Source organism: Hylobates moloch, unplaced genomic scaffold, assembly GCF_009828535.3.
Source record: "Hylobates moloch isolate HMO894 unplaced genomic scaffold, HMol_V3 SCAFFOLD_8, whole genome shotgun sequence".
Taxonomy (NCBI): domain Eukaryota; kingdom Metazoa; phylum Chordata; class Mammalia; order Primates; family Hylobatidae; genus Hylobates; species Hylobates moloch.
The window spans coordinates 53,703,071-53,716,962 of record NW_026652283.1 but is presented as its reverse complement, the minus strand read 5'-3'; the positions used below and the strand labels follow the sequence as shown (position 1 = coordinate 53,716,962).

General features: G+C 35.9%; 1 protein-coding gene and 1 long non-coding RNA gene across 6 annotated transcripts in view; one reads left to right on the top strand and one right to left on the bottom strand.

Moving 5' to 3' along the window:
- CEP350 (centrosomal protein 350) overlaps positions 1–13,892 on the top strand; it is a 168,221-nt gene that overhangs the window by 140,195 nt on the left and 14,134 nt on the right. For all 5 annotated transcript variants that reach the window (XM_032160857.2, XM_032160858.2, XM_032160862.2 and 2 more), the window contains 6 exons: positions 1,907–2,046; positions 4,940–5,022; positions 6,859–8,861; positions 9,771–10,178; positions 10,286–10,432; positions 13,112–13,234. In XM_032160857.2, coding sequence (XP_032016748.1) covers positions 1,907–2,046; positions 4,940–5,022; positions 6,859–8,861; positions 9,771–10,178; positions 10,286–10,432; positions 13,112–13,234 — 2,904 coding nt within the window. The remainder of the gene's footprint in view (positions 1–1,906; positions 2,047–4,939; positions 5,023–6,858; positions 8,862–9,770; positions 10,179–10,285; positions 10,433–13,111; positions 13,235–13,892) is intronic.
- Positions 6,835–9,353, bottom strand: LOC131384040 (uncharacterized). The gene is made up of 3 exons (XR_009214530.1): positions 8,925–9,353; positions 7,030–7,104; positions 6,835–6,906 (listed from the first exon to the last, which is right to left on the bottom strand). It is a non-coding gene; the product is annotated as an uncharacterized LOC131384040 (long non-coding RNA).

The following is a 13,892-nucleotide window of genomic DNA, read 5'->3' as shown; positions in this document are numbered from 1 at the left end:
ACTTCCAGTAATAGGAATTTTCAAAATTTCAAGCTAATTGGTTTCCTTGTTAGACTCTAAGTGCTCTAAGTATCAGAAGAGCTCTTTGTTGTATTTAGCCAAAATTTCTGTCCTTTTAATTTCCACCCATTGGTCCTTGTTGTGTAACAGCAAACACACGCTTCTCCTACTGTTATTAATTTAATCATCAAATATTCAAATGCCTATTTATGTGCCAGGAGCTCAGCTAATTACACATATTTTCATTTAATCCTCACAACAAGGTGTGAGTATTATTATCCCTGTTTTACAGATACGGAAGCTGAGTTTCAGTGAGATTAATGATTTATCCAAGGATACACAGCTCATAAATGGTGAAGCTAGGATTTTAATCTAGCTCTAATTTTAGATTCTGTGCCTTTACCATTGTATTGTCTTCCACACAGAAAATAGGCCTGTTAATAGATCTGGAGAAAATAAACATTTAAACAGGTATACAATACAGAGATGGAATAGGGATTGTAACTTGCACAATGGTTAGAGTAGGAAAAGTGATGAAGATACAATGACCATACTGGGGAGTTCATGCTGGAAAGAAGTGGAAACAAAATTTAAAAATACAGATTATATTCAGGACCTTAGAAGTCAAACTGATGAGTTTGGATTTCATCTTATATGTCAACTGATGAGGAGTCATCGAAGTAACTATTGGAGATAAAGTACTATTAGAATGAATAGTATTGCTCAAAAATGTTCCTTAATAGCTATGTCAGTCAGAAAAGAGCCCTCTAGAGAGTGCCATACGATCCATCTCTTCCAGCATTCTACTTAATGGCGTAAACAAAGACAAAAGAAAATTCTGTATTTAACTTTTAAAATTACAGTATATGAGATATACATATATATATATAATACATAGCAGTTCATATGAAAATCTATTGGATTTTATTTGATCACAGATAATTAATAAATGGACTGCACTCATGTATAGCTTTCAGATCCTAGTAGTCATAGTCCTCATATATACCTACTGAGCTAGAACACCTAGCTGTGGTGTAGGTTTAATACCAGGAGTTACTTTAACAAAATGTTGACAGTTCAGATGAAGGTAACATGGATAATGAGAGTTGTAAAAGTGGTGATTTCAGCCCAGATTTTGGGGATCCGTAGCAGTTGACAAGCATCCATCCATCCATTAGTTCATTTTATAAATATTTATTGATAGGCTACTTTGGACCAGACATTGTGAATAGGACATTGCGTACCAGACATACAGTGTTGAACAAAACACTAGTCTGAAATAGTGAAAGCTGTAAAAGTAAGAACTTCAGCCTGGAAAACTAAGGAATGATATATTAGATGGAGGGATCCCCTTATATTTCATACAAATTATAAATTAGTAAAGTTTTGTTTACAGAATGGGTAATAACCAGGAAACATTTTTTTTTGTAATTCTTAACTATCATACTGTCAACTATACCTTTCTCTTTTCATAATTTGTATCCCTAAGTACTTAGCCCATAAGAAACTTACTGCTATTGAAACTCAGAACAGAATGGCTAACTTCTTAAAAATACCATGAAAGTAATAGTACACTCTTTAGAGAATACAGTCAAAGAAGTTTTTTAATGTGGCAAGGTATGAATTATTGCTTCACAGTATTAAACTTCTGTAGATTCGCAATGTCGTTTCTTAATTGATACTGGAATTACAATTATATATCTTGCTTATATATAGATTATTTTGAGAAGGATGTACAAATAACTATAGAGTTCTGGAGAATGATGCTGAGGGGGGCAGGGAGGGAGATTTTTATATTACATCTTCTTTACTGTTTGAGCATTTTACCTTAAAATATAATATTTTATAATTTAAAATAAGTTTTAAAAATTCTGCCTAGTGACTCCTCTGGTTTTTCTAAACTTAGTCATATGATGAATTTATTAAGAAAACTGAAGCCGAGCTTAGCCAAGATTTGGAAACATCACCAACAGCCAAGCCTCAGATTAAAACACTCTCCTCAGCTTCTGAAAAACCCAAGATCAAACCCCTTACACCACTACACAGGTAGAAATTTTTGATAACTTGTCTGTATTCTGCCTTGTTTGAAAAAGGAATAAGGGAATATTTTCAGTAGAAGTTACCTTTTAAGTAACTGAAATTATAGAAGTAAAAATGTTATTTTCTATTTTTAGTGTCAGTAAATTAAAATTGTTATGTATTACAATTAAAAATTATATGTATAAGGTATTGATTTTAAAATACATTTTTAATCCTGCAATCTGATGGGTACAATGAAAATGGTACTTTCCAACGTTGCTAGTAGTAGCATAAGTTGATGTGGACCTTTGAAAAAAACAGTTTGGCTATGTTTCAGAAGTCAAAAATAAGTCTGTAACCTTTGACCCAGTAATCCTATTTCTGGAAGTCTAAATTGAGAAAATGTGGGGTACTGAAAATCTCTATTTGTATGAATATATTTATCATAACATTCTTTATATTCTTTATATTCATAAAACATTGGAAACAATTTTTATGTCCAAAAATGGATGAATAGCTCAGTAAATGACAGTTCTCTGCAAGCGATGTAATAGTATGCAGTCAGTAAGCAATTTTCTTAATTAAGCTACTGAAGGATTTTAACCAGAGAGTGACACAGTCATATTTGTGTTTACAGAGATCTTTCTGACCACAATATAGAGGAAAGATAGAAAAGAGTAAGCTTAGAAGCAGGAAGAAAAAGAGTCTAAGCCAGACCTCAAGTAAGCAGTAGTAAGAAGAATAGAAAACAGGAGACATATTTTAGGATAGTGAAGGATTAAAAAGTAGATACAGAAGATACTAAGTTGCAACATTAGAATATATAATATTGTGTATTAGGAAGTCAGGTTATCATATTTAAATTTTGAACAAAAAGTAAAGGTTAGACAGATCAGTTCAATTGAGAAATAGGGGTCATTTCAGAAAGAACGTTATTCATGAATGACTAAAAGCAAAAAAAAAAAAAATTGGCATATCATAGAAGCTGAACATAATAGGATATTGCTGGAGTTGGCAGAAGGAAAAATAAAAGCCAAATAGTGAAAACCTTGTACTCATTTATTCTTAGCAGTTTGTGTTTTACCTTTTAGAAAATGTGGAGCCTTTGAAGGTTTCTTTAAAAAGTATTTGGGGACATTTTTGTTAGAGAGGTATGGCAGGCTCATTACAATTAATTTAGCATTACCTAAATTTGAATCCTGGCTCCAGTTCTAGCTGGTTCTGTAACTGTGGGCAAGTTATTTAACCCCTCTGTGCTTCAGTTTTTTAATAGGGATTTATAAAGGTAATAATAATAATACCTGATTAATACACTTGTTATGAGGGTTAAAAGACTTAATAGGGCTTAGGACACAGTAAGCATTGTGGATTAGCTGCTGCTATTATTATTATTATTGTTACTATTTTTAGGGAAGCAGTAAAAAGAAAAAAGTTTAAATCATATCATACCCAACTATCCCACAATAGCAAATGTCAACAATTAGATATGTTTCCTTCCAGGATTTTTTATGCTCAGATTTTGTGTGTGTGTTTTTGTTACATATATATTTTTCCATTATATTATGAAGTGTACATTTTAATTTCTACGTGATATGCTATTGAATGGCTTTGTAATTTTCTAAATTAAGCTACTGAAGGATTTTAACCAGAGAGTGACACAGTCATATTTGTGTTTACAGATATCTTTCTGACCACAATATAGAGGAAAGATAGAAAAGAGTAAGCTTAGAAGCAGGAAGAAAAAGAGTCTAAGCCAGACCTCAAGTAAGCGGTAGTAAGAAGAATAGAAAACAGGAGACATATTTTAGGATAGTGAAGGATTAAAAAGTAGACTTGAGCCGGGCACGGTGGCTCATGCCTGTAATCCCAACACTTTGGGAGACTGAGGCAGGTGGATCACAAGTCAGGAGTTCGAGACTAGCCTGACCAACATGGCGAAACCCCATCTCTGCTAAAAATACAAAAATTAGCTGGGCGTGGTGGTACGTGACTGTAACCCCAGCTACTCAGGAGGCTGAGGCAGGAGAATTGCTTGAACCCAGGAGGTGGAGGTTGCAGTGAGCCGAGATCACGCCATTGCACCCCAGCCTGGGCAACAGAGCAAGACTCCGTCTCAAAAAAGAAAAAAAAAAAAAAAGTAGACTTGACTAGTTGAAGTGCTAGATGGGGTAGCAAGTCTAAGATGACTCCCAGGTTTCTCTTAGGTAGTTGATTGGGTCAAGTTTTCATTAATTTAAATGGAAAAGGTGGTTTTCTGTGGGAGGCTTATGATTTTGGTTTTAAGTGCCTGTTGTTTAAGTGAAACTGTGAGGAAAGTTATCAGGGTTAGAAATATGAGGAAGATAAGCACATATATAGTGGTTGAAGCCATAAATCACCCAGAGGAGATAGCATTCAGAGAGAATAAATGGGAGCCAGGTACTCAAGATGATAAAATAGCAACATTTTAGGGCATTGTAAAAAGGTAGGAAGTGAAAGCCAAGTATTACAGTTTAGCAAATGAAGTCAAGAAAATAAAGAGAGTGAATGTAGCCTCTTCTGTTATCTATAAAGAATAAGAGAGGACAGTAATATGGGGTGGTTTGAGCAAATAGCTTTGGACAAATAAGAGAGAGACGACTTTTCTTCCTGCAGACAGGAGGAAAGGCAGTTAGGATGGCTGTGAATATGGATGAACTTGTAGGTAAAAGTTTGAAGGTAAAGTTCATGCCTGATGGCCTCTGTTTTTGTCATCTAGTGACAAAGGCAAGGTCATCTAGTGAGAGTGATGTGAGTTAGAAGTAGGCTTGATGAAAGTGGCATAGATTGACATACCTACTATAGAGAAGAGGAAAGAAGCAGTTGTCTAAGAATGTCTGCTTTTTGTTACCAGTTATTATAGTAATATATTTATTTCTGCTCATTGATTTTTACACATCAGATCTGAAACGGCAAAGAATTGGAAATCACTAACAGAGTCAGAACGTTCCAGAGGATCCCTGGAGTCTATTGCTGAACATGTTGGTATGTAACTAGAAAAAATAATTAACTTGTAGCTACATAGTCTAAGGATTTATGCAAAGGCCTACAAAATTCTACCTCTATAGCTTTTTTATTAAAAAGTGAATTTCTTAAATGGATTATTTAACATTTTAAAGTTACTTTTATATTTTAAAGTGATTTATTGGCTATGTGTAAATTATATGAATCCTTTTTGTTTGTTTTGGTTTTTTGGTTGTTTTTTTTTTGTTTGAGACAGGGTCTCACTCTGTCACCCAAGCTGGAGTGCAGTGGCATGATCCTAGCTTACTACTGCAGCCTTGACCCCCTGGGCGCAAGCAATCCTCCCATCCTAGCCTCCCAAGTAGCCAGGACCAGGATCACAGGCGCATGCCACCACATCCAGCTCATCTTTTTTTTTTTTTTTTTTTTTTTTTAAAGAGATGGGTGTCTCACCGTTGTTGCCCAGGCTGGTCTCGAACTCTTGGACTCAAGCAGTCCTCCCACCTCAGCCTGGTTGAACATTACCGGCACTTCAGCCAAAGTGCTGAGGTTATAGGCATGAGCCACCACACTCAGCTGAATCAGTCTTTATTGTCCAAAATTTATGAGAAAAACCAAAGTATAAAGATTAAATAGCTGAGTATATCATCAGCATCTCTAAATTTCCCCTAACCAGATTTTTAATCTGGTTATATATATTTTCAGCCTATTTCTTAGGTAAATAGCTGTATACATTTTTCAGTTCAACCAAAAGGAAGTTAATTATTAAAAATAAAATGTAGGCTAGGCACAGCAGCTCACGCCTATAATCCCCACACTTTGAAAGGCTGAAGTAGGCAGATCACTTGAGCTCAGGAGTTTGAGATCAGCCTGGGCAATATGGTGAAACTCCATCTCTACGAAAAATACAAAGTTAGCTGGGCATGGTGGTACACATCTATAGTCCCAGCTATTTGCGGGGCTGAGGCAGGAAGATCACTTATACCCAAGAAGTTGCGTCTACAGTGAGTTGTGATCAGCCACCGCACTCCAGCTTGGGTGACAAAGTGAGGTACTATCTCAAAAAAATAAAATAAAATGTAATTCAGTGAGAAAATAAAACTGAGGCGCAAAAAAACATCAGTGACAAAATAGAGATTTGGCCAGGCACAGTGGCTCATGCCTATAATCCCAGGTACTTAGGAGGCTGAGGCTAAGGATTGCTTGAGCCCAGGTTCAAGGCAACAGGGAGCTGTGACCACTGCACTCCAGCTTAGGTGACAGAGCAGATTCTTGCTCTTACAAAAAAAAAAAAAAAGAGAGATTTGAATTTAAAACTTTTAACTCTTGGTTTTTTAGCTCATTATATTGTACTTTGATCATATTTTGCAAGTTTAGCTCTTAAAGTGCTATATTTGCAGAAATAGTTGATCTATTTTCTTTTTAATTCAAGAGCTTAGTTGAAGCTCCTAGGAAAATGTATTCTTTTAGAAGTATATATGGAAGTCTGTTTCTCCTTCACTAGTTTCCTGTTTGAAAAATGTTTGTAATAACCATCATACAATTCTATTTTTGCATGATTTGAGGATGAATGTGCAAAGCAATGGCTCCATCAACTTAGATACATTTTTCTTCACTTTATAAGTTAAGACAATGCTTAAGAAATTATTCCAAACTTTAGAATTTTCAGTAATTTTACATGTTGATACAGATGATATTCTCTTAAAAGAAAAACTTATAAAGTAGCCAAAACAGGTCATATTTATTGACTAGAGGGTTTTTTTTCACTAAAATTTGGCTTTTCTCTAAACTTTGGTTCACAAAATTGAAAGATTGTGATTAAATAATTTTGATGTGGTGATTTGTTTTTTCTTTAAGATGCTTCACTGTCAGGTTCCGAGAGATCAGTATCAGAAAGGTCTTTATCTGCATATGCAAAGAGAGTAAATGAATGGGACAGTCGAACAGAAGATTTTCAGACCCCATCTCCAGTTCTCAGATCATCAAGGAAAATCAGGGGAGAATCTGGAGATTCTCTAGAAAATGTACCTGCATTACATCTTCTCAAAGAATTAAATGCCACTAGTAGAATTCTTGATGTGTCGGATGGCAAGGTTGAAGAATCTAGTAAAAAATCAGAAATACAAGAAATAGAGTATACAAAATTGAAGAAGAGTAAGATTGAAGATGCCTTTTCTAAAGAAGGTAAATCTGATGTCTTACTGAAATTAGTCCTAGAACAGGGAGATTCACCTGAAATTCTTTCAAAGAAAGATCTTCCTTTAGATTCTGAAAATGTTCAGAAAGACCTAGTTGGTTTAGCTATTGAAAATCTCCATAAAAGTGAGGAAATGTTGAAAGAGAGACAGTCAGATCAAGATATGAATCATAGTCCAAACATCCAATCAGGAAAAGACATTCATGAACAAAAGAACACAAAGGAAAAAGATTTGTCTTGGTCAGAACATCTTTTTGCTCCTAAAGAGATACCATACTCTGAAGATTTTGAAGTGTCTTCTTTCAAGAAAGAAATTTCAGCTGAATTGTACAAAGATGATTTTGAGGTGTCATCTTTGCTGTCACTCAGGAAAGACTGTCAGTCTTGCAGAGATAAGCCACAGCCAATGAGGAGCTCTACAAGTGGAGCCACTAGCCTTGGTAGTAATGAGGAAATCAGTGAGTGCCTAAGTGAGAAAAGCCTTTCTATCCATAGCAATGTTCATTCTGACAGGCTGTTGGAACTCAAGTCCCCTACTGAGCTGATGAAAAGTAAGGAGCGCAGTGATGTGGAGCATGAACAGCAAGTTACTGAATCCCCTTCCTTGGCTTCAGTTCCTACTGCAGATGAGTTATTTGATTTCCACATTGGTGATAGGGTGTTGATTGGAAATGTTCAGCCAGGAATTCTTCGATTCAAAGGTGAGACTAGTTTTGCTAAAGGATTTTGGGCCGGAGTGGAGTTAGATAAACCTGAAGGAAATAACAATGGAACATATGATGGCATTGCATATTTTGAGTGCAAAGAAAAGCATGGTATTTTCGCTCCTCCTCAAAAAATATCTCACATTCCAGAAAAGTTTGATGACTATGTAGACATTAATGAAGATGAAGACTCTTACTCAGATGAACAATATCAGTACTATAATCAAGAGCAAAATGATACAGAGGGTCCAAAAGACAGAGAAAAGGATGTCAGTGAATATTTTTATGAGAAATCCCTACCTAGTGTGAATGATACAGAAGCCTCAGTTAATAGAAATAGAAGCCTTAAAATAGAAACAGACAATGTACAGGACATTTCTGGGGTACTTGAAACCCATGTTCACCAGCAGTCTTCAGTGGATTCACAAATTTCTTCAAAGGAAAACAAAGACCTCATTTCTGATGCCACAGAAAAGGTTTCCATTGCTGCAGAAGACGATACTTTGGACAATACCTTTTCCGAAGAATTGCAGAAGCAACGGCAGTTTACAGAAGAGGAAGACAACCTATATGCTGAAGCTTCAGAAAAGCTTTCTACACCACTTCTGGATCTTTTAACAAGAGAAAAAAACCAACTGGAAGCCCAACTGAAGTCGTCACTAAATGAGGAAAAAAAGTCAAAACAACAACTGGAAACAATCAGCTTACTGACAGACAGTTTACTAAAAGTCTTTGTAAAGGACACAGTCAATCAACTACAACAAATCAAAAAAACCAGGGATGAGAAAATCCAGCTTAGCAATCAGGAGCTTCTTGGTGATGACCAAAAGAAAGTAACACCCCAAGACCTATCCCAAAATGTTGAGGAACAGTCACCAAGTGTTTCAGGTTGCTTCTTAAGGTCTGAATTGGAAGATGAAAAAGAAGAGATTTCCTCTCCAGATATGTGTCCCAGACCGGTGAGTATTTTGTCTAGAAAAAGTATCAGTATACCTTTTGACACTTTTAACAAGGCAACTTACCTTGCCTATATAGTACATTTTAATTCTGTGACTCCTGATAGGTTTTTTTTTTCCCTTGACGTGTTGTTTATTAGAGAAGGATCACTGTACTGGTTTTTAAAGTCCTTGTAGCTGTTTTTCCTGGCTGAAGTGTAATTGTCCTCTATTATGTCATGAGTAGTCAATATAGGGTTGTCACAAGCACTGGCAGGTTTTGGGGAACTAAAACATCCATTTAAACTGCTGAGTTGACAACCCCTGTACTGTCCACAGATTACATCTCCTTCCAGATTCACTGAACAAATTCGTTCCATGGAGCTTTCCAGTGGCTCACCACCCAATTCTTTTTTGCCTGTGAAATTGTTTACATATCTACTCAGTCATGGTTGGCCTGCAGAGGTTAGCAGTTGTGATGTTGATTCTGGTAAAATGAAATAGATCCACTATGACATGCACTCAGACCATCAGCTTGTTTATGTTGCCCATGGACAGTTGAGCAAAAGTAATGACTTTGAGTAACTTGAGCCAGATGGTCACCAGAGGTGAGAAATTTTATATCCCATTTCCATATCCCATAGACAGACAGTTCTTTAGAAACAGAATAATGATAATACAAAAAGTGGGGAGAGCCCTAATCAATAAACATTTTATAAAAATTCAGTTATATGCAATTATATAAGTAGAATTGAGGGAACAGGATAACTTTTTTTAGATTGTTTATTAGTAGCCACCATATTGTTTTTTATTCTGCTTACTTACAGAGGAATATTAGATATATAAATAATACATTTACTCTGTCTTTATTAAAAAAACAAATGATATGAGGTCCCTAAATGGTGCTCTGTTTTAATGGTTCCATTTCTATAGGAGAGCCCAGTATTTGGTGCCAGTGGGCAGGAAGAACTTGCTAAGAGACTTGCTGAACTTGAGCTCAGCCGGGAGTTCCTGAACGCATTAGGAGATGATCAAGACTGGTTTGATGAAGACTTTGGTTTGAGCTCTTCTCACAAGATCCAAAAAAATAAGGCAGAAGAAACCATTGTACCTCTAATGGCAGAACCTAAAAGAGTAACCCAACAACCATGTGAAACATTATTGGCAGTCCCCCATACTGCAGAAGAAGTAGAGATTCTTGTACATAATGCAGCAGAAGAACTTTGGAAATGGAAAGAATTAGGCCATGATCTTCATAGCATCAGTATTCCTGCAAAACTGCTTGGCTGTGCCAGTAAAGGTCTAGATATAGAAAGCACTAGTAAAAGGGTCTACAAACAGGTAGGTAAAATAAAAGGGTAATTTTAGTTTTTCAACTTTTCTCCCATTGTCTGAAATTTGGATTCTTAGCCATTTTGTTTTGTTTTGTTTTGTTTTTCTCTATCAAGGCGGTTTTCGATTTAACAAAAGAGATTTTTGAGGAAATATTTGCTGAGGATCCCAACTTAAATCAACCTGTCTGGATGAAGCCATGTAGAATCAACTCTAGTTATTTCCGACGAGTGAAAAATCCAAATAACCTTGATGAAATCAAGGTAAACTGCAAACTATAAAATGTCTTCTTTTTTGACTTGCTGTTCATTTACACATATCTGTAAATGTTGTAAAAGCAGGTGCTCTTCTGTATGATTAACCTTTGTGTCTTCAGGACCTGTTCCATAGTGGGTATTCAATAAAGATTTGTTGACTTACTGAATCCATGAACAGTGGAGGGATTGGAATGAGTGAAAGGGCTGAATCCTCAAGTTTGTGCCAAAAAAAAAAAAAAAATTACTTTTACCAGTCATTTTCTCTATTACATAATTATAATATTTAAGAAAAATTAGGAAATACCTAGGGAGATAAATTATTGCAACCAATAGGAGTTTTAGGTAAGTTTGGAGGGCTTTAGAGATAGGTATAATGTTCTAAAAGTACATATGAATACGTGTCATATATATGTTTTTTCAATATGCCAGCCCTGGACACATAGGTGTTACTTCTTTATCTTTGACTTCGGAGGTTTCAAATTGGTAATGTGGTTTTGAACTATGTAGGATAGTAATATGATACATAAAAGTATTTATTTTGTTATCTAAGAAACCTTTGTAAACCTTTGTCCAGAAGCTACAAGGACTGTGAATTTTAAAGTCACATTGGTGGCAATCTGCTCTGCCTATTCACATGTCTCTTTACGGCAAAGGTTATATTTCCAGAGCAGTGATTCTCAGCTTTTAATGTGCATGTGAATGATCTGAGGATCTTGTTAAAATGGAGATTCTGATTTAGTAGGTCTGGAGTAGGACCTGAAATTCTGCATTTCCAACGAGCTCTCAAGTCATGCTGGTCCTGCTGGTCCCAGCACCACGCTGAGTAGCAAAGCTTTAAACTTGTATTTCCCAAACTTATTTGATCACAGGAAGCCTTTAAAAATATTTTATACTGAAAGAACACCAACAGATATTTATGAGATGGGATGTATGCTTACCTCAGGGGTTGGCAGACTATGGCCCAAGAGCCAAATCCAGGCCCCTGTATGTTTTTATAAATAAAGTTTTGTTGGACCACAGCCATACCTAGTTGTTTACATGTTATATATGGCTGCTTTTCTGCTACAACAGTGGAATTGAATAGTTGTGACAAAGACCACGTGGCCCACAAAGCCTAAAATATTTACACTCTGATTTTTTACAGAAAAAGTTGGCCAGCCCCTGGCTTAAAGTAACTAGCTTTTTAAAAACACACTGTATACTCCATTCCTTCTACCCTTCCACGATTGAAAATGCTTGAATGCTATGTGTGTCTGTGAACAGGTAGGGAGTGATGGAATTTCCGGGTACATTGGTACTTTGAGAATCTTTCCAGGTGATTCTGATTCATAAACGTGTCCCTTCCCCTGTTAAGAACACTGTTTTTTTTAACAGAACAACCATAAAAGTAACAAAATAAATTATTAATAACATTAAGTTGAGGTAAGACAAGGTATATTATATATAACAACAATCAAACTACATGCATCAATATAGCATACAATAAATGCCCACTAATTTTAATATTGACATAGCATTTTGTAAAGTTTTTAAGGGTGATAGTTCAAATATTGTTAGTAGTAAAATTATTATGCTTCTCATACTGAAGTGTTGATATTTTTTAATTTAACATATTTGAGTTTTGGTGCTTCAAAATAAACTATCCCAAAGTCTTTTGCTTTTCTCACATTACGTTGTCCCCAAAAATTTCTTTGAGAGTTTTCCAATTCAGAGATTTATTTTATGCTTTCTTTAGTAGTTTTGCCAGCTTGAAGTTAGCTAATGATAGTGTTGTTGTTGTTGTCGTTTTTTTTGGGTTTTGTTTTTGTTTTTGTTTTTGTTTTTTGAGGTGGAGTTTCACTCTTGTTGCCCAGGCTGGAGTACAATGGTGTGATCTCAGCTCACTGCAACCTCCACCTCCTGGATTCAAGCGATTCTCCTGCCTCAGCCTCCTGAGCAGCTGGGATTACAGGCGTGCGCTGCCTCACCCGGCTAATTTTGTAGTTTTAGTAGAGACAGGGTTTCTCCATGTTGGTCAGGCTGGTCTCGAACTCCCGACCTCAGGTGATCCGCAGCCTCGGCCTTTCAAAGTGCTGGGATTACAGGCGTGAGCCACCACACGCAGCATGGTAGTTCTTAAGTAAACTCTAAAGTGATTTTTCTTTGCAGATTAATCAGTGGGTTTTACTTTGTGGTTGTTGTTATTTTTAGATAAGATCTCACTTTGTCACCTAGGCTGGAGTGCAGTGGTGCAATCTCAGCTCACTGCAGTCTGGACCTCCTGGGCTCAATCAGTTCTCCCACCGCACCCTCCTGAGTAGCCAGAACTACAGTCATGTACCACCATGCCCAGCTAATTTTATATATTTTTTGTAGAGATGAGGTCTCTCACTATGTTGCTCAGGCTGGTCTCAAACTCCTGGGCTCAAGTGATTCTCCTGCCTTGGCTTCACAGGGTGCTGGGATTACAGACATGAGTCACCGTGCCCAGCTAGGTTTTACTTTTATATGTTGCGTAAGTGAATAAAGTCTCAGCATTTGAAATGCTTTTCCCTTCAGATTGCTATGTGGAACTGTAAGTGGAAGAAATTTTATGATATTTTATAGTAAATATTATATTAGCATGAATCTGTTTACTGCATTGTAAACACATGAAACTCAGGAATTCTGTTGTTTGTGTTTCATGTATTTGTCTTATTTCCACAGAGCTTCATAGCAAGTGAAGTACTCAAGTTGTTCAGTCTTAAAAAGGAGCCAAACCACAAAACAGATTGGCAGAAAATGATGAAATTTGGAAGAAAGAAAAGAGACCGAGTGGATCATATCCTGGTCAGTGTATACAACCAAACTGTTTTTATTTTGACCATATCTTTTAAACTCAGAATGTAGTTAGATTCTAAAAGGAAAAGGGATAGAATTATTTTTAAGTCTATGGTATTAAAATCTTAAAGCCTTTACTTGCTGCATTTCTACCCCTCAGTTTTGTTAACTATTTTCTTTTGTGCTCAGTAGATGAACATTTAACTTCATCAGTAGTATTTTATGTAGAACTTGAGAAATTAACTCGAATGGAAGCAAAGTTTAAGGTAGTGAATTGAAAAGAGACCAATGTGGACTCTGGAACCTGACTGCCCATGTTTAAATCTCTGTTTTGCCACTTACTTGATGCGTAATCTTGGACAAATTTATCTAACATTTTTGTGCAAAGTGAAGGTAACAATAATAGTACTTACCTGATAAAATTATTAAGAAAATTAAATGAGTATATGTGTAAAGCACTTAGAATAGTTCCTCATATACAACTCAGTAAATAATAGCTGTTACCTCATCATCATCACTACTATCATTATCCAGAACATTCCCTGGATAGGATTTATTTGGTTTTGCAATATATTTCTGTAACATTAGAAAAGTGTTTATCAAAAAAGAAAAAAAGAAAAATTCAGGTTTCACTCTAAACATTTTAATTCTGGACCTTTTATCTTAT